This window comes from Euleptes europaea, chromosome 9 (assembly GCF_029931775.1).
Source record: "Euleptes europaea isolate rEulEur1 chromosome 9, rEulEur1.hap1, whole genome shotgun sequence".
Classification (NCBI taxonomy): Eukaryota; Metazoa; Chordata; class Lepidosauria; order Squamata; family Sphaerodactylidae; genus Euleptes; species Euleptes europaea.
The window spans coordinates 26,674,331-26,700,687 of record NC_079320.1 but is presented as its reverse complement, the minus strand read 5'-3'; the positions used below and the strand labels follow the sequence as shown (position 1 = coordinate 26,700,687).

Genomic DNA, 26,357 nt, shown 5'->3' with positions numbered 1-26,357 from the left:
CTATGAAGTCTGTTCATTTGATGGGAAGCCAAGCTATCTGTGAAACAGGCCCCACTTTTCTTTCCAGGAAATCTGCTTGCAAAAGATACGAGCAAGTAAAGGGAGCGGAAGTGTTTTCCAGCAGCTTCCTTATGCGATTGTGCTTTGAGACACGCTCATTGGCAAAGCGTTGTTGTTGGTTATCTCCGGTTGAGTCTGACATCGAACCATTGCAAGGATGGCCCTTCGAAACCTGCAGCAAGGAGAAATGTTTTTTTGGTTTTGGACAATGGAAATCCATTCAGAGGTTTAAGGGAAGGGCCATGGCTCAGTGGTAGAGCATCTGCTTAGCATGCAGACAGTCCTAGGCTCCATCACCAGCATCTCCAGTTACAAGTTACAAACACTTGTCAGGGATGATCTAGGCTGATCCTGCATTAAGCAGGGGGTTGGACTAGATGGCCTGTATGGCCCCTTCCAACTCTAAGTCTCCGAGAGTACGTGATGAGAAAGACTTCTGCCTGATACCCTGAAGAGCTGCTAACAGTCAGAGTAGTCAATGCTCAGAGTCCGTATAAAGCCACTTCATGTGGTCAGAAGAATTTAAGGTACATTCTTACAATTTCCAACACAATCCCTCAGAACTGCGTATGATCATTTGCTTAAGCTGTTCCTCAGAAATGGCAACTCTTGACCTTCCTATTTGTATAACTATAAATCCTACATATTTCCTCAGAATAATAAGGGGGTCCTTCAACTGAGAAAAAAAGAGGAGGGAAAAAACAAACAAAACCATAGCTACCAGTGGGGCCCTCTGAAGACAGTGTCCCTTACTGTGCTACGAATACTGATGTATTTAAAGATCCTCAGATTATGATGGTAAATGGATGAGGAAGAGAGAAAAGACAGGGCAGTAAAACTGCACAATTCTAAGATTAGAATGTGGCAATAATGGAGAAGGAGCATGGTGTAGAACAGGCAACAATTAAGACAACTTGAGGATCCTGTGAAAAGAGGTAGTAACTACTCCTGCAGAAGTCCCACACTGAGTAAGAAGTGCATATCAGCTAGGGTTGCCAACCTCCAGGTAGTAGCTGGGGATCTCCCACTATTACAACTGGTGACCAGTTGAGAGAGATCAGTTCGCCTGGAGAAAATGGCTACCTTGGCAATTGGACTCTATGGCATTGAAGTCCCTCCCCTCCCCAAACCCTGCTCTCTTCAGGCTCCACCCCAAAAACCTCCCACCGATGGTGAAGAGGGACCTGGCAACCCTAATATCAGCAGTGTTCTCCAGATCAGACTCCACTGCTCCAAACCACCGCTCTTAACCACTACACCATGCTGGCTCTCAGATATCAGTTTCCCTGAAGAAAATGGCAGCTTTGGAGGGTGGACTCTATGGTATCACTTCCTTGCTCAGCTCCCTCCCCTCTCCCAAACTTCACCCACTCCTGGCAGCACCCCAAATCTCTAGGAATAACCCAATCCAGAATTGGCAACACTACCAAGAATCAACAAGCACATAAATTGTGGTTGTGGGGCAAGATTTCCACCATCTGTCATGAACTATCTAGTCAAAGGAACCACTTACTTTTTGTTTGCAATGACATAAATACAGGGATTATAAAATGTGGATGACTTGGCAAAGAGCGGTGCTATGATCGCCATGACCGGAGAAATTTTTTGGGGGTCTCCAAAAGATGCCCATAAACACACAATAGAATATGGAGACCAAGCCAGAAGAAACATTAAAATCATAACAACAGACATCTGTAGAAGAGAAAGTGAGTTTGTTATAATGTCACAGATATTTGTATTGCTTTTTTAATATATATTTAAATCAGTTCCTCATTCCTCATCTCTAATCCCTTTTATTTCTAATCCCCTTTATTTGCTCTTAAATTAGCATTAATTTCAATGGAACATATTAAGAATTGAGGTTTTTTAGGATTTGGGATATAGAAATACTTAAGCATTTGAGCCTTTATGTAGAACTTTAAAAAGAGAATGGAATTATTCACATTAAATTCTAGCATGAGTTTAAGAGGTCCAGCAGTTTCAGATACTTATTATCATCTGTGCTTGAACAGGCCATATTAAATTTAATATTTTTTCTCTTTGACAGCTTTTCAGAATTTATATAATTTACTAGAATGCTGACAAAGTCTAACATATATACCAAATTTGCTGGTTTGCATTGTAGTCAAATGCAATTTGCTGGTTTGCCAAAATTCAACAAGAAAAGGCTGTCATGTATTTGATCTAAAATATAGTTTGAATGGGGGGGGGGAATCTATTCAAGGTTTATTTGGGATCATTTTTCAGGTGCTCTGAGGTCAGTGGCAGCCTTATGGACCCCAGGATAGAACAAGTCTGTCCTCCGCTGTAATGTTTCTATTCAGTCAGCTGGGAATGGTACAAATCATAGAAGCATCACGCCACAAGAACACAGGGCTTATAAACTCTGTCAGAAATACAAGAGGGAGGAAGGCAGGGATGATAAGAATAATTTTCAGAGGGAGACTGAGGGGAGTCAGTGACCTTACAGGTGTGTGAGGCTCGATGCAGGTATATCCATGCAGGAATGCCCTACCCAGGAACTGTCCAAATGACCATACCTTAGTTACATCAGCTTGATCAGACCAGTCTGCGTCGATGCTTTCCAGACAATTGCTTCTGGCATACTGCTTCATGGTGTGTGAAACATTGTAGTAACAGTAAAACATGACCGATAAGGGGATGACAAAATTTACAGCAATTACTGTCATTGTGTAGGAAACAAAGGATCTGAAAGTTGAAAAATACGAACAAGATGGAAGTAACTGGAAAACGCTGTCCAATCTGGTTTTATTGTAAGTTTAGAACTGACATGTCAGATGTTCTGACAGAATTTTGACCTTTTGATACCACACAACCCACAACACCACCAGCATTTTAAAGGGTCTAGTTCAGACACCCATTCGGCTCCATTTGGCTGCCGCAGGGTATGCAACCCATCTGAGATCACATCAAGAGATGAACTGTGTGGCCCAGCAGCTCCATGCAGGGGACCTCTCCCACATGGGGCTGATGAATGTCTGAATTGTGTACCCGGTGGCGCCGCACTGTGACAGCTGCAACCATCTGTATAAAGCCTTCTGAAGGTGCCACCCTACAAAAGGGCAACATTGACAGCTGCCCGTACCTGATCATTTTCTAATGTGGTTCCCACCTGGTGGAATGGCCATCCTGAGGAGGCCAGGCAGGCTCCCATGCTCCTATTGTTCCACAGAATATGTAAATAGGGTTGCCAACTCCCAGGGACTAGCTGGAGATCTCCTGCTATTACAACTGATCTCCAGCTGATAGAGATCAGTTCACCTGCAGAAAATGGCCGCTTTGGCAATTGGACTCTATGGCATTTAAGTCCCTCCCCTCCCCCAACCCTTGCCCTCCTCAGGCTCCACCCCAAAAACCTCCTGCCCATTGCCAAGAGGAACCTGGCAACCCCATAGATAAACCTAATTGGAAAGGGAAGCATGCAAGCCCAAACTGGATGGAGGAAGAAAGTCTGAGTTCCTGGATGTCCAACGATCTTTGGCAACTAGGTAGTGATGGGATGTCTGAACTAGGCCAACAAGGGAGAATGTTCCCCACAAAAGCCAAAGCGGCATTTTCTCCAGGTGAATTGACCTCTATAGGCTGGAGATCAGTTGTAATATCAGGAGATCTCCAGCTAGTATCTGGAGGCTGGCAACCCTAATTATCTATTCAAATGGAATACAGATAACAGATACAACCCACATGGCCACATGATTTCAGTTTTATGTTGGGAGAGGCAACATGCCTCTTTATGTTGGGATAGACTCATAACTATCCTTTCCATTGCCTTATTGGTAAGCTTCTTCTCTCCAAAACAGATGAAGTCAGTGGGGTGACCTATGCTCTTTCTCTGACTCCTCCTCTCTCCCCCACAAGACAGAAAAAGCACATGAACCTCTGAATGAGAATCTGGCCTGTGCATTTTTGGAGGGGAAGGCAGAGGACAGAGGTATCTTTCATTTGCTTCTCTCATCTCTTTCCTCCCCCTCCTCCCAGCAAATGTGATGTTCCCCAAGATAAGGCACACTACAAGAATTATGAAGCAATGCAAACAGAGACACTATCCCACACTTCAAAACATACTTGTCATTTTTTCTCCAGTTTACAGTACAGGTGGCTCCAGTTGGATCAGGGGCGTAGCTTGCCCAACCCACTACAGGCATTGAGGCCCAAAAAACTGCATTAATCCAGGCAGCAAGAATCAGGAATGTATAGCTGCGAGCAGAGAGGCTTCTACCTATTGTAAAATACACAGCATTACCTCCGTTTATTCACATGTAACTTTTAAAATTCAGAACAAAGTTTAATCCACATTTAAAGCTTTAATACTTGACTAAAAGGGGGGAGTAAAGGAACATGGTTACCACAAACCTTGCCCTAAGCCTTCAACTTGTGAATGGGAACCCTCTGGTGAGTTGTGAGTCCTTATAGAGCTGACGTTTGGGGTGGCTGCTTTTTTATACAGGTAGGGTGGTGTCAGGCTGCTATCTCGGTTTCGTTATTGCCTCTGTCTCTGCGTTGTACTGTCTGGCCCTCAAGGTCGCATACCTAGGCCTGGGAACTCAGCTCCTGGGAAACTGTATTCAGCCTATGCTTGTAATCTCCCGCCTTTTCTGCCTTATATTATCTCCCAGCTAGTGAGTCTCTCATAGCTGTCATTTTATTCGTTTGCACTGTATGCCTATTTGACCAGTAAAAGCCATCTGTTTGGACTCTATATGACTTTGTGGTGATTTCTGGTTCTGTGGGCCAAGGGCTGACATTATGACAGCTATCTCTTCACCATTCTACTAGCCAGGCTGGAGCCCAGGGGGGTTCGCCTGCCACTTGGATGGGAGCTGTGCAGCTCTCCAGGTGATCTACTACCCTGGAGCCCTTCTCTGAGGATCCTACTCTGTTACAAGACTTAATCGCTGAACTTTTCCGGACTACCCGAGAGGTTTGCCGCTTGAGGGGACTGGTACAGGAACAGTGGCAATCTCTTAAAGGAACTCTCTGGATGTTGACGTCGGAGGATACTGATACTCGTTTAGATCTTCAAGACTTGGATCAATTACTGGACGATGCCCGGTTGGCAACTGAGGATTTACAAATATTAACTGGACTTTTGGATAATCTTATTTCTCGAGAAACTCTTTCTACCATGGCGGGAGCCCCGCCGGAGGGTTTTTCCCTGATCCCGGACGCAGCCAGCTGTCAGGCTGAGGCCAAGCGAGTCGCTATTAGCACCGCTCTTCTCCTTGTGGAATGTACAAAGGACACCCCGGTAGCCACCTTGGCTCAAGTTTTGACCTCGACTTTTGGAGCCGAGGCACCCGCACTGGCGGTTCGAGTACAACCTCTGCTGGGCGGGGAACCCGACCCCATACTCTCACTCCTGGAGACAGAACTTTTGCCGCGCATTACGGCAGAGGCTGCCCTAAGACTTGAGAACGCCAAAGTTCTTGCGGATCAGCAAGCCGCCGAAGCGGCTAAGGTCGCAAGAGAGAGAGAAGCTGCGGAAGCAGCCAGGGCGGCTGCAGCAAGGATTAGGGATCGGGCGAACGTGGACACGCGCCCCAAGGACAATGTACAAGGGCTATCAGGTCTGTCTTTTTCCCCGGCGTTTGTCCCGTCGCGCGCGACCCAACGCGCACGCCGTTTGGCTGACCGACGTCGAGACTCAGGAGAGTCTGAAGACGAGGCTCTATATGGGGATAGCTCTCAATGGGCCACAAGCTTCCGGACCAGTAAACCTCATCTTACTGGTGGCCCAAGTGAGGAGGTTCATCTCTTACGAGCCCAGAATCGGGAGCTCTCCGACCGTGTTGATCAACTCCAGGAACTAATGGAACGTATGCTTCAGGAGAACAGGCAATTACAACAAACCCTGATAGCTCAGAGACAGCCCGTTCCGATACTGGGTCAGGGGGTACCCGTACAGCCACCCCAACCACCCGCTAATGTGCCTGCTCCACCCTTGCCTCCTGGAGCTCCTGTTGTTCCTCCGCCCGGACCACCCGTGCAACCGGGCCAACCTGCGCCCGGCCCTTGGAAGCAACTCAAATTGAGGACTACGTACGACGGATCTCTCGAGACTTTGCCTTGTTTCTTGCATCAAGTGGACAGTTATATGCGAGAACAAGGACAACTTTTCCCCACGGAAGATAGCCGGGTGCGTTACGTAGCTTCCCTTCTGACAGGTAAAGCGGCTGACTGGATGGTCCTCCAGTTTGACACCCGCTCTCGTGCTATTCGTTCCCTCAACAACTTCATGACTGCCCTGAGAAGGAGGTTTGAGGACCCCTTCCTGGGGGAAAGAGCCAAAACGGAACTCTTACAATTAAAACAAGGCTCTGCTACAGTTCGAGAATTTGCCGATGAATTTCAACGACTGGCAAGTAAAATTGTAGGTTGGCCCGAGACCACCCTGATCCATCATTTCAGGGAAGCCTTGCATCCTGACATTCTGAACTGGTCTTACATGCGGGGCGATCCTGATACCCTCGAAGACTGGATCCTATTAGCCGAGGAAGTGGAAAGCCGCCGACGCTTTATTTCTCTCGTCCGTCAAAAGCACAAGGAAAAAGGCACCCAAAAGCCTCAACCCAAGGCACCACTGCTCGTCCCACGAAATCCCCCACGTCCGCCCCAGGAACGTGAAGCCCGATTTCAGAGGGGTGCCTGTCTTACTTGCGGAGAAATGGGCCACTTTGCAGCCGTTTGCCCGCGCCGCCAGGAATTATTTCGTCCCAGCACGACAACCCGCGCCCGAGGTCGTCCACCACGCAGAGGCACCGCGGCCACCCGCAGCGCAGCTCCGGGAAGACCCACACCCTCTGCACTCCATGCCGGGGACCCAGCCTCCCTGCCTACTACCAACGACCCCGCCGGGTCTCGGATTACAAGTGCCCCATTGGGGGACAACTTTCCCTCTTCGGATGAGGAAAATCCTTGGATTTCTCCAGCCTTAAACCTGGAATCTCCCCTCGACTTGTCAAAAAACGGCTCCGGTCTGTGGTGAATGGAGCGTCTCCACAGACCTCTCAGGATCTTCCTATCAAACCGAATGCTCCTACCAAAATCAAAGAAGTGGACTCCACCGTCTACGTGGATGCAGTTTTACAACACCTTAACGGTGGCCCACAACTCCCCGTCAAAGCACTAATTGACTCCGGTTGCTGTCGCACTCTCATAAGCGAAGCCACTTTTGCTGCACTCAGAGCCGACTCTGAGGCTTTACCTGCCCCCGTCCAATTTGCCCAAATGGACGGAAGCCATTTCCAGGGGGGTCCAGTTGATCACCGCACCATAGGGGTGGCAATGGGAATTGGTTCCCACTGGGAACAAATAGACTTCACTATAGCCCCTATCCGATTTGAAGTGGTCTTGGGAATTAACTGGATTAAAGGACATAGTCCCAGTATTGATTGGGAAACAAACACTATCTCCTTCGCTAGTCCCACCTGCGACCAGCATCGGCAGAACTTTGCTCTGCTATATCCGCCCGTTCCAGCATTAACCTCTACTGCCCCAGCACCACCGGTTCTACCTGCTGTATACCGGGACTTTGAAGATGTCTTCGACCTTAGGGAATGTGATGCCTTACCCCCCCACCGGGCCTCAGACTGTGCGATTGAAGTGGTAAAGGACTGCACATTAACCAAGAGTAAGATTTACCCTATGAGCGCTTCCGAGCGCACTGTCCTCCGGGACTTTTTGGACAAAAACCTCGCCAGAGGGTTCATTCGCCCTTCGAATGCCCCAAACTCGGCCCCCGCGTTTTTCGTCCGGAAAAAAGAGGGCGACCTTCGCCTGTGCATTGACTTCAGAAAGCTCAATGCGGTTACCCAGACCAACGCCTATCCTATCCCATTAATATCGGATATTTTGGGACAGGAAGGCCGTGTGTTCTCTAAATTAGACTTGGTGGAAGCTTACTACCGAGTCCGTATCCGCGAAGGGGATGAGCACCTCACTGCCTTCTCTAGCTGTTTCGGAATGTATGAATTCCTTGTGATGCCGTTCGGATTAAAAGGGGCCCCGGGGGTCTTCATGCAACTCATCAATGAAATCCTACATGACCTTCTATATCGTGGGGTGGTGGTCTATTTAGATGACATTCTCATTTATTCGAAAACTATGAACGAGCATGTGGCTCTGGTCCGGGAAGTTCTGCAACGCCTGCGTGACCATCAACTTTTCGCAAAACTAGCTAAGTGCGAATTTCATCAAAGCAAACTCACGTTTTTGGGATACATCATCTCCCACCAAGGTCTTCGCATGGACCCCGCCAAAGTCCAAGCCGTCCTCGATTGGACTCCCCCCACCAACCGTAAGCAAGTACAACAATTTCTGGGATTTGCAAACTTCTATCGGGGATTCATCCCTAACTTCGCCCAGGTGGCTCTACCCATTACGGACCTACTGAAAACTAAGGGAAAAGTAAGCTCGGCTGCCTTGCCCTCCGCAAAAATCCTATGGACTGAGCAATGCCAAGCCGCTTTTCTGGCCCTCAAACGCCTCTTCACTTCGGAGCCGGTGCTACGGCACCCAGACCCAAATCAAATGTTCATTGTGCAAGTCGATGCTTCCGATGTAGCCATGGGAGGGGCTCTCCTCCAGCAAGGACCGGATGGTCTTCTTCACCCTTGCGCTTACTTTTCAAAAAAATTTGCGCACGCTCAATTAAACTGGCCCATCTGGGAGAAAGAGGCCTCAGCAGTTCATCATGCACTGACTCTATGGCGACAATTCTTGGAAGGGTCTAAAGTCCCCTTTGAGGTTTGGACCGATCACAAAAATCTAGCTGCCCTCACGGGGTCCCATAAGCTATCGGCGAAACAACAACGGTGGGCGGAGTTCTTTGCTCAGTTCCGTTTCACCCTGAAGCACGTCCCTGGGAAGCAGAACGTTCTCGCGGATGCCCTCTCCCGTTTACCACAATATCCGGTAAAACTCGAGAGACCCACCAACTCTCTGTTCACCCCTATGCAACGTGGGGCCCTACCTATGCTGGCTGTGCAAACTCGATCCCAGCATCAGCACGCCTTACCCAACTTACAAGCTCCGCCAGCCCAACCGGCTGCCCAGCCGCCACCGCAACAGACCGGCGTTCCCGCCCTTCCTACCCCTCCGGCCGCCCAGCCGCCTGCAGTCTGCGCGCCGCCGCACGTAAGCACTAGCCCCATAACTGTTTCTAAGATCTCCATGGCCGACGGGGGGGCCCCCTCCAAAATCCCCATCTCCGAGTCCTTTTTAAATGTCCTTCGGGACCAGTGCCTTTTAGAACGCTCCGCTCATACCCTACCTCCTGGTGTTTTGGAACAGGGAGGGTCCTGGTACAAGGACTCGAAATTGTATGTACCCAAAGCTCTCCGGAAGGACGTTTTACATTTAGCTCATGGAGCCAAAACAGCTGGGCACTTTGGGTTTCTGAAAACCCTTCACTTATTGCGCAGACAGTTCTGGTGGGGGGGAATGCGTTCCGACATTGACTCCTTCATCCGCAGCTGTCCCGTTTGTGCCGCTGCGAAACGATCGCAGGGCAAACCCCCGGGACTGCTACAACCTCTTGAAACGCCCAGCAAACCTTGGGAAGTGATTGCTATGGACTTTATGACTGATCTCCCTCTCAGTGGGGGTAAAACTGTGTTGTGGGTTGTTACTGATTTGTTTTCTAAACAAATACATTTGATTCCATGCGCAAGGATCCCCTCTGCTCAGAAACTGGCCCACCTCTTCGTGACGCATATCTTTCGTTTACATTCGTTTCCGCGTAAGATAATTTGTGACCGCGGAAGTGGTTTCGTTTCTAAGTTTTGGAAAGCTTTCCTCAAGTTGGTGGGAGTGGAACAAGGGTTGTCTAGTGCATACCATCCTCAAACTGATGGTCAAACTGAACGTGTCAATGCTGTACTTGAATGTTATTTACGCTGTTATGTTAACTACCACCAGGATGACTGGGTGGAACTGTTACCTTTAGCAGAATATGCCTACAATAATGCCATGCATCAATCCACAGGTTTTAGCCCATTTTTTGCTGTGTATGGACAAGATTTCAGTCCTATTGCTCCTGCAGATGATGTAGAGGGGGAGGGGAACCCCGACATTGCCTCCTGGGCACACGCCCTCCGTACCACTTGGCCCTGGCTCGTTAGCAACCTCGACCGGGCCAAGTGTAAATACAAAGCGCAAGCTGACAAACATCGCTCCCCCGGGGGTGATCTGCAAGTGGGTGCTTTGGTTTACCTTTCCACCAAAAATCTCCGTTCCACCCGTCCGTGCCATAAGCTCAGTGCTAAATTCATTGGCCCTTTCCCCATCACCCGGGTCATAAACCCTGTCACGGTGGAACTGGCTCTCCCCAAATCCTTGAGGCGTGTGCACCCTGTTTTCCACATTAGCCTCCTCAAACCCCATGTTGCTTCTCCACAGTGGCATCCGGATCCACCTCCTGCGCAACCCATCATGGTGGGGGGGGAGGAACACTTCGAAGTCTCCAAGATCCTTGACTCCCGTGTTCACCATGGCAACCTGCAGTATTTAGTCCGTTGGAAACATTTCCCCCCTGCCTATGACGAATGGGTGCGCGCACGGGATGTCTCCGCCCCCGACCTCGTCAACGCCTTTCACATTGCTTACCCGGATAAGCCAGCCCCCTTGCGAACTGGGAGGGGGCCTTGAGGGGAGCAGAATGTCAGGCTGCTATCTCGGTTTCGTTATTGCCTCTGTCTCTGCGTTGTACTGTCTGGCCCTCAAGGTCGCATACCTAGGCCTGGGAACTCAGCTCCTGGGAAACTGTATTCAGCCTATGCTTGTAATCTCCCGCCTTTTCTGCCTTATATTATCTCCCAGCTAGTGAGTCTCTCATAGCTGTCATTTTATTCATTTGCACTGTATGCCTATTTGACCAGTAAAAGCCATCTGTTTGGACTCTATATGACTTTGTGGTGATTTCTGGTTCTGTGGGCCAAGGGCTGACAGGTGGACAGTGTTGGCAACTGGAGGGAATTGTTGGAGGCGGGGAAATGCAATATAGGTATTGCAGCTATGGTGCAACCTCCTTTCTGGTGCACAACTCTAAAAGACAGCATAAACGACAAATTCTTGGATGGCTAGTGCCACTATATACAAGCAGTATGCAAAGTCAGAGAATATGGAAAAGCAAGTAATGGCTTTACTTGAGAAGAAATGGTCTAAACCTCTATTCAGTTTTGTAAATGAAACAAATGCATATCTGTGCAAGGAAAAGGACTACAGTACCTATATGGGGCTTGCAGATTGTCAGGTAGCGATCAATTGCTACCACAGTCAGCAAACCGATACTCGCCATTCCAAAAAAGATATTTAAAGCCGCATAGATCTGAAATTTGAGAAGATAATATTACGATTGTTAAGCCATTTGTGTTATTCATGTTATTTCTGAAGGTCTGGAATCCTGCTCCCTTCGCTGTTACAAAGCAAGCACTGCTGTCCACAGCTGTGTATTCCAAGATCAGTAGGTTTATATTTTTACCATCACTGCACTTACGAGAGAAATGTTTTCAAGAATAAAGTTGCCAAGATGCCATTTATATTAATGATCAGGGGGCTTCTTTTGCCATCCCAAACAAAATGTTCTCTCACTTCAGTTAGATCCAAGAGTTCTGAAGCCAGGCAGCTTCCCTGCCTGGACTGCCTTCGCCTTCTTTGTCTCCTTTGTCCCAAGCCCTTCTTTACCATCACTCTCTCCTTTTTCCTTCATATCCCATAGTTGTATCATTCAGTCATCTTCCGGATGACCTCCTGCTTCATACTTCTCATCAAGCCCTAATTCCTTGTAATTCACCCACTAACGTTGTCATTCGCAAGCTCCAGTCTAACCCCTTTTCTGGCAGCATCAGGGCCTCTGGTCATTGGTAAAATGAGTACCCAGCTTGCTAGGGGTCAAGTGCAGGCAATGGCAAACCATTCCATAAACATAGCCTGCCTAGTAAATGCCGTGATGTGACATCACCCATGACCCAGTGCTTGCACAGGGGACTACCTTTACCTTAATAACCCTCACAGGTGTAAGTACAACACAGTGCTAGAAGCGAAAATCCTTTCTGCATTTTCCTGCAGTAAGAATGCTACCCTAGGGGACCCTCTAGTGGTAAGACTAACTCTGTGCATTTTGCTTATCTTCAAAGTCCCTTTAGGGCCAATTGTTTCATTCAGAGGACAATCACATCCTAGCGTTGGAAAGATTTATTTTTGTTCCTCTCACCATTGCTATCAAAAGTGTGATGCAAAGGGCTAACCAGACTTTCTACAGGTGGCTTCTGGACAGAGAAGATCTTCTCTTGTGTGCAGGGCTTCCTAACCTTACATAGCACCCTGCTGATCAGCTGAATGCTGGTTTGCCTTAATCTTATGTATTTAACTAAGTTTGAGAAATGGAAGGAGCCCTGTGCATCGATTAACTGAGAGGAGCTCATCCCCTGCTTCCTGCATTGCTGGTTCATGGAACTCCATAGTACAACATTGGAGATGTCCCCCCCAAAAAAAAAACTATATGGAGACCCCCCAACACTAATCTTTTAACATCTCGCCATGCATGGAATTTTATATTGTTATAACAAGGTAGAATTTTTATAAGTATCCCAGGCATCTTTTAATTTTGCATTTTATAAGAGTTTATATATATTGTTGTATGGCTTGTGCTGTATTAATAAATATTCATAAGGAGACCTCCTAGTCCATTGTACGCCTTGCAGCAGTCTGGTGTGCTTGAAATCAGCATACCTAAATACAGCCAAAAAAAATCCTGTGTGTTATCCTTACGCTTTGCAAGAACATTGACCCATACATTATTAATAATTGTAGCTTTTCAGTGTTCGTTTTCCAATGAGAAGCAAAAGGTCACAGGTCAGTGTGATTTTCACATTGGGCTGCTAGGAGGATCCCACCGCTAACAGGCATATTAACCAATCATTCAAGGAGTTTAATGGGTACCTCCTAGTATTGTTCATCTTTTTCTCTCACAACTCCTTTAAGGAGCTCAGGGTGGTATATATGGTTCTCCCCTCCCTCATTTTATTCTCCCAACAACCCTGTGAGGAAGGCTAAGCTGAAAGAAAACCAACTGGTCTAAAGCCTCCCTATACAGCTGCACAGGTGAAGCCTGATTTCCAGTGCCCCAGTACCTGGCAGCCTGCGTGGCCAAATTTCCAGCTCCCATGCAGATCTGAAGCTGCTGACATGGGGTAACCAATCCCGCTCACTCCAATGTCAGTAAAAGCCAGGTTGATAATAATGGCATTGGTTGCTGTCCGAAGTTCCCTGTATTTGACAAAGATGCCCAGTACGACAAAGTTGCTCAGGAGGCTTATGACTCCTGTCAAGAGACAGAAAAGGGCAGAGGAGCATTTAATACTGGATATTTTTTATTCAGAAAATATCAGTCTGGCCTGATTTCTCTCATACAGATCAAGTCATTAATCAACAATTAATGTACAAGTTTAGTACTTCTAAACAACTCAGTGGTCCCTTCATTTCATCCTCTCAACAATCCTGTGAGGTAGGTTAGGCTGAAAGAGAATGACTGGCCTAGGGCCATCCTTTAAATTTCATGGCACATGTAAACTTGAACCTTGGTCTTTCCAGGCCTAGTCCCATTGGCTAGCTGCTACATCACAAAGGCTATCAAAGGCCATTCTTTTCCTTAAAAATAATTACAAGTTAAGAGCCCCGTGGCGCAGAGTGTTAAGCTGCAGTACTGCAGTCCAAAGCTCTGCTCACAACCTGAGTTCGATCCCGACGGAAGTCGCTTTCAGGTAGCCGGCTCAAGGCTGACTCAGCCTCCCATCCTTCCGTGGTCGGTAAAATGAGTACCCAGCTTGCTGGGGGTAAAGGGAAGATGACTGGGGAAGGCACTGGCAAACCACCCTGTAAAACAAAAGTCTGCCTAGTAAACGTCGGGATGTGACGTCACTCCATGGGTCAGGAATGACCCAGTGCTCGCATAGGGTACCTTTACCTTTATAATTACAAGTTACATCACATACACAATCTTGGTTTTATACTGATGCTGATCTTGCTATCATATGTACATCTTTTCTACGTTAGCCTTTGGTTTTGCAGATGGACAGATCTTCCAGACCCAGATTTTCCTCAACACTTTCAACTCTGAAAAATGCAAAAGTCCTGAGATGAGAAGCACGTACAAAGATTCTGGTCACTTATAGCTGGTCATGCAATAATTACTCTGAAAGCTGATTACTGTAATAAGCTGGACCTTTGAACAGAAGAAGCTGCAGCATGCTGATTCCGTCAGTTCAATATTTTCTGTGACTGGCATCAACACCTCAAAGTCCTCTTAACACCTTGCAAGAGGTCTTTCAACAGGCTGGACCCTTCTTATGAAACCTGCACGGTACTATCCAAACCAAAGCCCCTATCTACTTTGGAAAGTTTTCAGAAACAGCATTAGTTTGGAACACAATAGCCATATGAGGAACTACATCTTTAAAGTGCTCTGCAGGTTACCAATTCGTTCCACTAATTCAAGTGCTCATTTGGATTTTTAAAGCCCTTTGCGGTATGGGCTCTGGATATTAACCTGTGTCTTTGGACCATGCCCAGAAACTTTATTTGGGATTATGCTGTGAAAGCTTGCATTGGCATCCCTGTAAGTGTAGCAGTGTTCCGTGTTACTGGTGTTCTCCTATAATGCCTCCTCAGCCTGTACATTCATAAACGGTGGTGGAAAGTCCCGTCAAGTCATAGCAGAGGGGCGATCCCGTAGGGTTTTCAAGGCAAGAGACAAACAGACCTGGTTTGCCATTGATTGCCTGTGCCACATTCATAAATAGGCAATTACAAAAAAAAAACAAAAAAAAAACACCATTCATTTGTGATTTGCTGTGGGGTATAAACAAAAATGTTGCTCTGGAAGACCAGTGCAGAGATCGTTTCATTCCTAGCACAACACTGAAGAAAATTTAGCAAAAAGCTGTTTTTCACATAACTGGACCCTTTTTCTCACAATTGGTTCAAATCATAAGGAGATATCCCACATGTGGTCCCCTCCTACACAAGAGAGGGCAGCCTGTTCTGGGCAGGGAAGTAGCAGGTTCATAACCAAGGCACACTAATAGATGGAACCTCACCTCTTCTGATACGCAGTGGCTTTGCGCAGCTTGGGGGGGGTGCATCTACAGGTGTAACTTGATAGACAGAATTTGACTCTAGTTATCTGAGGCTCTCGTCACATCCAGACTGGACTCCTGTAATGTGCTCTACAAGGGGGTCACCTCTGAAGACTGTTCAAAGCCTCAGAATGTAGTAACTAGACCACCAAGAGGTATGAACTATCAGGAACAAACCTCAGTTATTGAAACAGCAACACTGGTTATCTGTTCGCTTCTGGAAAGCTCAAAATGCTGATTGTGTTTAAATTCCCAAATGGTCTGGGACCAGGGTACTTTAAGAACCACCACCGTCAGTATGAATAAGGCTGAGAACTTTGCTCATCCATCAAACCCCTTCTCTGGCCATCCCAACTTCAGAAGGTGAGCCTAAGCCAATTTCAACCATTCATATGGTGTCACATCCCTAATACTGGAGCAGTAAGGAATACGCACTTTTTATGTAAGCCCCTCTGAATATCCTGCATTACTTTCTACACTGCTGACAAATTCATCTTTCTAAAAATGCGTGACCAACAGCTGTTAAAAGAGTTTATAGCTTTATATTTTGCAACTTCATATGTTTTTAAAATTTTATAAAAAGGAAAAGCGATCTTGACAGGTTTTTCACAGGGAGGACTGTGCCAACGTTAGCACAGAATGCCTCAATCCAAGTCCTAAATCCCATTCAAACATTCATACCTGCTGTTATCAAATAAGCCGCAACTATGTTGTGCTCAGTCTGAGTAAAAGCTGAATGAGGTTCATGTTCCTTTTCTGAAGAGTTAGCGGAATCATTCAGAAACATTGCGAGGAAAAGAAAGTTGGGAATTCCCCTCCAGATCAAGTTTGCAAGAGGCCATTCAAAGGACACAGCAAGCCTTTCCAGACAAATTCCTTCCCTCTGCAAAACTGGAGCAGTCCTTCTGCACTGAAAGGCTCCCAACAGGATTTAGACGAAAGAGCAAAGGGGTTTACATTCCCAGCCTATGAAAGGCAAAGGCTTGTTAGCTCGACAAAGACCAGCACAGAGCCGGGCAGGTTTTTTTAACAAGATTCTTATGCGTCATGGCATTATTACTAAAGAGATTAGAAGCTGCAGAGTCCTCACAATTTGTACCGCAACTGATTTTCCCCTCTAAAATGTTACAAAAAAGAGGCAAAGACTGGATTTTGGCTTTGGTCAGGATTGTCAAAACTGCCAAGATGCTCACAATGTGCAGTCAAGCTCCCCCCCCCCCAAACACACACACAACTATTTAAAGACACAGGTCAAAATCTAAGAGTCAGGAGCAAAAACAACCCCTTTCCCCCCACACTTTCTTAATGCCACACATGCACAGACACTGCTGTTTCTCCAGGTATACTCCATACATTTCCTATCCATTTCCCCCCATGAGGACAGGGGGTTTGCACTAGAAATCAAGCAAGTTTGAAAAAACGAAGCCTTCCTCCACCAACAGGGTGGCCCCAATGCTGATCACAGATCTTCAGTTTTACATGTAGCTTTGTTGCAAATGTCACCTTGTCAATGTGGCTCATACAGAGAGTTTTCCAGATTGACATCTTAATGTGAAATCTCAACTGGAATTATCTTCAACGTGCCTGCTTAAGGAGAAGCACTGAGCAATGTGTAGGATAAGCAGAAACCTCTCAAGACATTGTTACTGTACACTTCCATTGCGGCAGTGCCAAAACTGTAGGGACGGGGGTCCTTCAGGAAGTTCTGCACAAACCTGAGTCCCCTTCCTCCCCACTTGGGCTGTTAGCATATTATCTTCATTAGCTTTTGGGCTGCTTCACTCATGCAAGCCTCTTTCACTCTATACCCAGATAGGAATGACCATGTATAGAAATGTTTGAATACCAACCATCACACCTTGAGCTCAAAAGTAACCCTCACAAAGTTCAATTGCTCTTACTTGCAAGCAGTATGCCTAGGACTGAAGCCATTTCTGTGATCAGATGCACTTCTTAAAATGACCACAATCATGAGAAATGCTGTGAGCATTCTCAAGATTGCCATACACGCTGCACATGTGAACCTGCCAACAGTAATGTATCATCTGCAACCTGTGCAGTGCAGTGGTGAAAATACTGATTGGATATGGTCAATTCAAGGTCAACTTCCTAGCAAACAGAGTTGGACCCAGTGATGTTCAAGTGGTAACAACTACAAACTTAATGCAGTTCTGCTTGCACAAGACCCTAGTGCTTTTCTCCCTATATATTATAGTGGCCAGAAATTGGTTGCACAAGATCTTGCACAAGTGGAAATGCAAGTGGGGTTACAATGCTTGACTCAGCACAAGAAACAATGTGGTCTTTTTCTTGTGTTTCCGCTTGCACAAAAGCTCTAGCACAAGTGGACATTTTGCACTGAATCCAACCCACTAAGTTTATTGGGAGCCCATAGGCACAGCATGATTTCTTAGCCCACACTCTTACAGGTGCAGGGTTAAAACACCCCTTAACAGCATATTGTTCATGTATGCGTCATTACAATATGAGAGGAGAGAATCAGACATGGGAGAAACATACATACACCCCATGTAATACAAGTTCAACACTAGTATAAAAAGACATTCAAAAACAACATTTAGGAATGTTATAAATATAATTGTGAAAATGCATTCAAGTAGTTTGACATACACATTTTCACAAGTTCATGAAACACGATTTTAAGACTGACAGAAAAAACATAACACAGAGTTTGGGGGAAAGGGGGAGGGAAGTACAAAACATTGTGCATGGTATTTCGAACCTGCAAGCTATTTTATTTAGTTTCCCTCTTCAAGATAAGATCTTCAGTTTAAAAAAAAGAAATCATTAATGTTTTTTTGTTTTTAAAAAAAATAACATTCCATTTCATGTCTGATAAAAACATGGAAGTCCACATATATTTCAAGGTCAGAATTGTAAGATCTTTGCAGTTCTTCAAAAACGGTCCTCTCTTAATAGTTATCCATGAGCCAGAGGTAAGATAGCACTCTACTCTTTTAGTCAATTGGAATGCTGAAAAAGCCCATTTACAGCATTCAGATTTACAAGAAATCCTCTCGTGGCATCCTGTAGATGAAGCCAGAAGCTCAGAGTTTTCCAGATCTTCATTTAACGCCCTCTACCTAATTTGAAAGAGAAAACAACATCAACAACACAAATTAAATCCTTTATGCCTGATGCTTGGAAAGAACGCATAATTCCTTATAAAGAGACTGTTGAAGCAGTACCTGCAGTGTCTTTACTATTTGCACTGGAGAATTCGAAACACTGTAAGAATTGGGCTGGGTGCTCTACTATATAATACTCTTCAAACCATCCACTAGAAGGGACCTTTTCTACACTGCCCTAACTGCTCAGGCTTACTGATGCATCTGCCAAAAAAGCCCTAAGCATTCTGGAGCCAGCATGGTGTAGTAGTTAAGAGTGGTGGACTCTAATCTGAAGAACCGGGTTGGTTTCCTCACTCCTCCACATGAAGCCTGCTGGGTGACCTTGGGCTAGACACAGTTCTCTCCGAACTCTCTCAGCCCCACCTACCTCATAAAGTGTCTGTTGTGGGGAGGGGAAGGGAAGGCAATTGTAATACCATTTGAGACTCCTTAAAGGTAGAGAAAATCAGGCTACAAAAACTGCTCACCACTGCCCTTTGTGATCACAGTGTGTGCCAAAGTACACAACACACCTCTGTGGCTGCAGATTGCAGGTGATCAGAGCTAGTAGACAAGCTGCACTTTAAAGAAGACTATCTTTTGCTACCAATGTTCCCACTGAAGCATTCTGATAAGCTTAAGAAAGTTTAAGTTTCCAGGAACACAGTTGGAAATCCATAAATCAAAAACCAGAATACTGCTTTGAATGTCTGCTGTGGATGGGACAGTGGCAAAAAAGGGTGTGTATGTGACATTACTTAATTCATTCTTGCAATCAGCATCATTAACTTGAATGTCCAGCTATACAAATATCCTTACCTCTAAATCCACGGCCACCACCTCCACCACGTCCACCTCTGAATCCGCCACCACCACCTCTGCCACCCCGGAAACCACCTGCAGGTAGGTAAATAGGAAGACAGTTTAGATTTTACGGGCAGCAAACAGGTAAGAAAACTATATGGTTTAGAGAACTTCACAGAAAAATATTTGCAGTCTCCAAAATCGTCTTGTTTTCAGAACTGGCTGTTCCACTTCCCCCCAAAAAAATCTCACTTGCTTCACAATACGCATCTGAAAACACTGAAAGAATGCAGCCTACCTCCACCTCTTCCTCTGCTGCCACCTCTGCCGCCACCTCTCCCTCCTCCACGCCCTCCTCTTCCACCTCTTGGAGGTCCTTTCTCACCAGGAGGCCTTGGCAAAAACCTTTGCAGAGGAAGCAATTTTGCTGGATCAATAAAAAACTGCAGGGGGGAAAAAAGGAAAAGTTCAACTTTACCAACCCTGCATCTTGATCAAACGAAAAAGACAGTCATAACTATGTTCCAGTAGAACAAACAAAGGTGGCATTCAATTTCTACAAGCCTTAGCCATGACTAAGGGCTAAAGTTTATATTATGTCGATCCTTCACAGGGTTTGCCAACATATGACTTAAAATGAAAAAGCAACATGGTGTGCATGTACGTATGTGAGAGACACCCCCGGCCCCATGCTGGACCAAGGGAAGAGGTTAACCATACTCCCCCACACTGTTTCCTCAGGCTAAGTCAACCCCATACTTCCCTTTCCAGTTGCTATTTACCCTAGATGGAGAAATTTTTAAAAGACTAGCATCCACACTGCCCTGTCTTTCCCCTCTACTGGACAAATATGGGCTGAGGGAATAGGAGGCAGGGAGCGGGGGGATATTTCTATCTAGGAAACTCTGTGTGCTGGGGGGAGGGAACCGAACACCCTCCACCAAAGCCATGGTTTTAACCAACCCTTTTGCAAGATTAAACAGCCCAATGGAAAATTCAGTCACAAATCCTCTTGTAGCATGCAGTCTGAGCCTTATTACAACTAGACTATGTTACAGTACAATGTGTTTAATGCCATACACAAGTATTTAGTGTATGCATACTAGTTTGCTTGCTAAATTTCTCATAGGAAGAGCTGCATGTGATGTTCATTAAGACAAACTCACCTTCTGTAGCTTTTTGAAGGAAGACGCTTTCATGTTTTCTGACAATTTGACTGAAAAATACTGTTCGAAATTTAAGGATTATATATATCACAAGAATAACTCCCTCAATAAAGAAAGTAACCGTTGCTTGATTTATGCAATGCATAAGTTACATGGATGTCCTTTTAGTATTTATATTAGAAAACCGTACAGTTTCTGTAGAGGAATGTGTTATTCCATAATCCATTTTCCAGTTTACATTTCGGGTAGGATTAGTATTCTCAGCCAGTAGTCCCAATTCTTACAGTTTAATACAGAAAAGGTATAGTCGTATCATAAAACGTAACGGCAATAAGCGCCACCATGGGAACAGCTGCCCTTTAGAAGCATTAAGCGTAACAAAACCCAGTTGCACTTGAGAAACCCTCTCTGAGAAAGTCGGCTGCAGAACCCACTTAGCTCAGATTTTTATTTGGTAATTATATTCCACTAGGTTGGAAATACTTCTTGCTTAATCCTTAAGAGACTTTCCAAGTCCAACTGGAGCCAATCAATTTCTTTGCGAAGTCATTCAAACCAAATCCCCTTGGCTAAGAGAGGAAGAGCTAGACCGCAGTCAAGAGACCATGATAAACTGTCCTTTCAAGCTGACCAGGAAGGTCCCCGGAAAGTCTACAAAGAGTTTAAGTCAAAATCCCCTGTGACAATAAAATTGAGGAGTTCCTGCACTAAAGAGTCTGGAAGTTCTATCAGAAAACTGAGCTTCAGCCATTCAAACAGGATGTCACTTTAACACCTGCGCACAAAACGTGTACTCAAAAGAAGCCACCTAATGAAAGAATCCATCATTAAAATCCATCTATTTGCTCCTGATCAAACGCAACTTTTGCCGCATTGAGGATGATACACAGGAACTGTCGGCCGTACTTGACCCAGGGCTGGCTGCTACCGGCTTTTCTGCTGTGAGAGGAAGAAGGGGTCCCTTTGGATTTCTGAAAGGGCTAGCTAAACGGGATGTGGGCAAAAGCCACATAGTGTGGGACTGCAATGAGAAGGGGAATCAGACAAGATTGTTTGTTCTCCCTCTTGCACTAGTACAAGAGCTAGCAGGATCCAATCCCACATCTCTGCTGATAAGTAGCCCCATCTATCATTCATGATAGTAACTGACAGCCATGTGCTTGTACCAGACAGAATTCAGACAGAATTATCTTAGAAAACTTTACATGGTACCATGGAATTGTGAGTGTACAAACAAACATGACCATCAGAATTAAATGCTGTTGCCTGAACCTCAACTTACACATTTCTTTTCTTTTCCCGGATATTGTGCCACCATATGATGGTATTTCGTATCTATGACCATCTTTCCGATTCTTTAACTGTCCAAATAACAGCTCAACGTCCACAGGACAGAAAGGATTGGATATTGGTCCCTGAATACAGATTTCCACAGTCAAGAGCCAGAATTCACAGTCAAGAGCCAGAATTCAATCAAATGAATCTTGTAACTAACATTCAAGATGTATCCAAAATACCCTCCAACCCATCTACAGTGTCTCATTGTCCAAGTAAGGGCAATCAATGCAGTTCTTTTCACACCAAATAAAAAGGCAAGGAGGGGGTAATAAAGCTTAGAAATGCAAAGCATTAAAAAAAACACCAATGGCCAACTTTAAAATCAAGCACAACTGTATTAAGTAAAGGATAAGTGAGCTACCACAGCACGCTCCCAGGCTTTGAACTAATGCAAAGTTCCAATCCATTAGCCTGCTAGAATGAAATACCAACCACCCGCCAGCTTATCCTGCAGCTTGTCAAAGGAGAAAAAGAAACTGCAAGGTCCCTTTAAAGTCTACACCGCTCGGCTCTATTTTAGATCTTAGCATTAACCACTCTTTTTTTAATGCAAACATTCAAAAAATGTTCTGCAAACATTCAAAAGTACACTATTAAAGGATACAAAGTCCCTGAGTTGCCCAAATATTTCATCCACTTTCCCAATCTGCTCTTTATTTTCTAAGTAGACTGGTGCATTGAAATAAGGTACTTTGTTTTCCTGAGTTATACATTTGCAAACAATGTCATCTTCACACGGGTGCATAAATTCTCCCAGGACTATAAATAAGAAGAGAAGTTTATTAATATCTCGCAATCGGTCCGAATGTAAGCATTTTTTTTACAAAAAATCCATCCAGAATTAATACTTACTAACAACACTTTCTGGGGGTCCTTGATCATATCTGTTGAAGCCCCCTCGGCCGCCTCCTCGGCTAAATCCACCTCTTCCACCACCTCGTCCTCCTCTGTTGAAACCACCACCACGATTGAAGCCTCCACCCCGATTACCACCACCTCTTCCTCGAAATGACATCTCTTCTGTTCAATACAGAAAGTGTACATTGGAATTAACAGCTCTTCTGGCCTTCCCAACAACTGTCAGGAGCTTGCACCACACCATATACTAGTGACAGTCAATATATCAAAGAGTTAGAAGAAGAGCTGGTTTTTATATGCCGACTTTCTCTACCACTTAAGGGAGAATCAAACCGGCTTACAATCACCTTCCCTTCCCCCTCCCCACAAAAGACACCCTGTGAGGTGGGTGAGGTTTAGAGAAAGTGACTAGCCAAAGGTCACCCAGCTAGCTTCATGTGGAGGAGTGGGGAAACCAACCCAGTTCACCGGATTAGAGTCCAGCGCTCCAAACCACCGCTCTTAACCACTACACCACACTGGCTATTAAGCAGAGCAGAGATATGAAAGCCTGGGAAAACCCCAGGTTTTTAACGGAAAAATTAAGAAATTTTGGGCAGAACTGAAAAAAACTGCTTATGGGTGTTTTTCTTTGGAATGAAGAAAAAGAGTTGGTTTTTATATTGTTTTTTTCTACCTTTAAGGAGTCAAAACTGGCTTACAATCACCTTCCCTTCCTCTCCCCACAACAGACACCTTGAGAGGTAGGTGAGGCTGAGATAGTTCAGAGAGAACTGTGACTAGCCCAAGGTCACCGAGCTGTCTGCATGTAACTGGAGTTGGGAAATCAACCTGGTTCTCTAAATTAGTCATGTGGAGGAGGGGGAATCAAACCTATTTCTCCAGATTAGAGTCCACCACTCTTAACCACTACACCATGCTGACTTTCTGAAATGCTTTTTAATCCAAGATATTATTCACACAATATGTATAGCATTAAGAAGTCTGAAGGTTTTTTTTCCCTTCAATTTTTCCAAGGGAAATATTGGGAGCACTGAAAAGAAAATCTCCTATGAAAGCTTTTTTCTTTCTTTCTGGAATTAGTAAAATGTGTTAAAACAGCATAAAGTGCAGCAGTCTGCAGTTTTGCTTGTAGAAAACTAAGGCATGTATCCTTTAAAATTCCATAAAGATGCCAATTAATACAATTGTAAACACAGCAAGATAGGTTTAGATTTGATAGAAAAGGAAAATAAGTATTGCATATATTTAAATTTCCATCTTTTTCTGGAAAAAAACTATTTCAAATTTTACCCAAAATTTCTATTTTTAACATGGCTTCAAAATTTCCAGAAATTTTTACATCTGTAAAGTGGAAGAAACCTGGAGGCGCTTCAGAAGTTCAGTTGCCTGGAGTAATGTCTTAGGGCTTATTTATAGAAATAATTCAACATCTTACATTCACCCTCCAGATACAAAGGGGAGGGGCTGTGGCTCAGTGGAAGAGACTGCTTTTCATGCAGAAGTTCCCAGGTTCAATCCCCAGCATCAACAGTTAAAAGAATCAGGTAGGAAGTGATGTGGAAGACTTTTCTCTGCCTGAGACCCTGGAGAGCCATTGCTAGCCATTTGTTTCCTTAAATACTGACCTTGATGGGCCGAGGGTCTGATTTGGTATAAGCGTTTCATGTGTGTTCAAAGGAGAGAGGTTAACACTGGATTAGATCCCATGACTCTCTTCTGCTAAGTTTTTCTTTAAGGGAGAAAGGCTTCCTCCAATACAGAATAACTTCTCCTGATGGAGAAAAAGTGTGCCTGCTGGAGTGGCACATGGATCTAGCACAGTGTTTGTATGGGAGCAATGACTTTTGCCTAAAAAGCATGAAGATAGGTGGAGACCAGAGAGAGGGCTTTTTAAGTGGTGGCACCTCACCATTCCCGTTTGAGACTCACCTGTACCTATACTGCTGTATTCTGATGACAGGCCAAAACACTTCTGTTTACCCAGGCTTAGTTCAGAGATTGAGTTTTTGGAAACAGCATGTTAGTCTGTTTTTAGCCTAAGAAATGTCGAATATCCATTTTAAGCTGCTCCATGTTTCATCCTCTTGCTGTTTTTGAACACTGGGTTCTAATAACATAGCTTTTATTTTTCTTGTGTTATTAGATTTTATTATTATTTCTAAGCCATCTCAGGCACATTCCCTGGAGAAGCAGCATGGACATTTTCCAAATAAATAATACAATCTACTTACAAAGACCACCACGAGGCTAAGAAAACTAGTAAAAAAATCTTTCTGCTTTTCCATTCAATTATTCAGTGTAACACTGTTCAGCGTAACAGCAAAAGTAGAGGAGTTCAGGAAGAAAGGGGATACTGTTCAATGTGTGTGTGTTAAGTGCCGTCAAGTCGTTTCCGACTCATGGCGACCCTATGAATGAAAGTCCTCCAAAATGTCCTATCTTTGACAGCCTTGCTCAGATCTTGCAAATTGAAGGCTGTGGCTTCCTTTATTGAGTCAATCCATCTCTTGTTGGGTCTTGCTCTTTTCCTGCTGCCCTCAACTTTTCCTAGCATGACTGTCTTTTCCAGTGACTCTTGTCGTCTCATGGCGTGACCAAAATACGAGAGCCGCAGTTTAGTCATTTTAGCTTCTAGGGCCAGTTCAGGCTTGATTTGATCTATAACCCACTGATTTGTTTTTTTGGCAGTCCATGGTATCTGTAACATTCTCCTCCAACACCACATTTCAAAGGAATCTATTTTCTTCCTATCAGCTTTCTTCACTGTCCAGCTTTCACACCCATACATACACTAGTCTTGGTGGCCAGTGACACATCCTTACACTTTAAAATATTTTCTAGCTTCTTCATGGCTGCCCTTCCCAGTCTCAATCTCCTTCTGATTTCTTGGCTGCAGTCTCCCTTTTGGTTGATGGTGGAGCCAAGGAATAGAAAGTCTTGGACAATTTCAGTTTCCTCATTGTCAACCTTAAAGTTGTGTAATTCTCCTGTAGTCATTACTTTTGTTTTCTTGATGTTCAGCTGTAGTGCTGCTTTGGCACTTTCTCTTTTGTTCAATACAGAGAATGAAAAGTCAGGCATTAAAGGAATGTTACAAGAGGCTTGAATGGAAGCATATACCTGGCTTTTTTTAAAAGGAGGAAGATGAACATCTCCTGCCCATTATCTCCCTCACAGTATTTCCTATCCCTAGAATATTAGTCTAACTCTGACACGTAGTTTGCATATATATCACAAACAAGCTTCTACTGTGCACAGAACGTTTTTAGAGGTAATGTGTGAAAACAGTCCTAAATGCATGGGCATTTATTGTTAGGAAGACCAGCAGTATTTTGTCTCAGCTTAAAATATCGTGGCACGTAACATTGTCAGATTCAATCACGATCCAAATTTTGTGCCTCTAATATCTGACCAGACTGTCGTTTTTTTCCTAGAGGGAGCTACCTTCACCCAGGCGATGCAAAAGCAAGACAGGCAGTGCTCATGTGCGCACTTACTTGAAAGCATGCCCCACAAAGCCTTACTTTCTTTGATGTAACTACACACAGAACTGCGCTGTATTTTTAACTCAGAAATATACCCCACTCAACGTCAAGGGAAATATCCCAGGATTGCAATCCTACGCCCATTTATTTCCATGGACCCGGCTGGGAGTTACTTCTGAGCGGACAGGCACGGAGAATTCTCTCGCCCACGCCATTCATAAGCAGAGTCGGCAAAAAAAAGCCGCCGGGATCACGGCGAAGAAGCGCGAAATACCTGCGACCGCCCGCCCGCCAAAGCCCCTACAACTGCGCTCACCGATAAAACACTCCTCTGCTCTTCCCCACGTGGACTTCCAC

General features: G+C 45.0%; 2 protein-coding genes across 2 annotated transcripts; both read right to left on the bottom strand.

Moving 5' to 3' along the window:
- Window positions 1–106: 106 nt before the first annotated feature.
- On the bottom strand, window positions 107–16,129 carry RRH (retinal pigment epithelium-derived rhodopsin homolog). Its single transcript, XM_056855800.1, has 7 exons — window positions 15,897–16,129; window positions 13,212–13,402; window positions 11,308–11,407; window positions 4,147–4,300; window positions 2,601–2,769; window positions 1,574–1,752; window positions 107–232 (listed from the first exon to the last, which is right to left on the bottom strand). Exons 1-7 carry the CDS (start codon window positions 16,000–16,002, stop codon window positions 130–132), a joined length of 1,002 nt encoding a protein of 333 aa, XP_056711778.1. The 5' UTR covers window positions 16,003–16,129; the 3' UTR covers window positions 107–129.
- A 2,130-nt stretch (window positions 16,130–18,259) lies between these two features.
- GAR1 (GAR1 ribonucleoprotein) lies at window positions 18,260–26,357 on the bottom strand. Its single transcript, XM_056855709.1, has 7 exons — window positions 26,317–26,357; window positions 22,507–22,674; window positions 22,259–22,413; window positions 20,317–20,376; window positions 19,455–19,593; window positions 19,166–19,243; window positions 18,260–18,319 (listed from the first exon to the last, which is right to left on the bottom strand). The coding sequence occupies exons 2-7, from the start codon at window positions 22,667–22,669 to the stop codon at window positions 18,306–18,308; spliced, it is 609 nt and encodes a 202-aa protein (XP_056711687.1). The 5' UTR covers window positions 22,670–22,674; window positions 26,317–26,357; the 3' UTR covers window positions 18,260–18,305.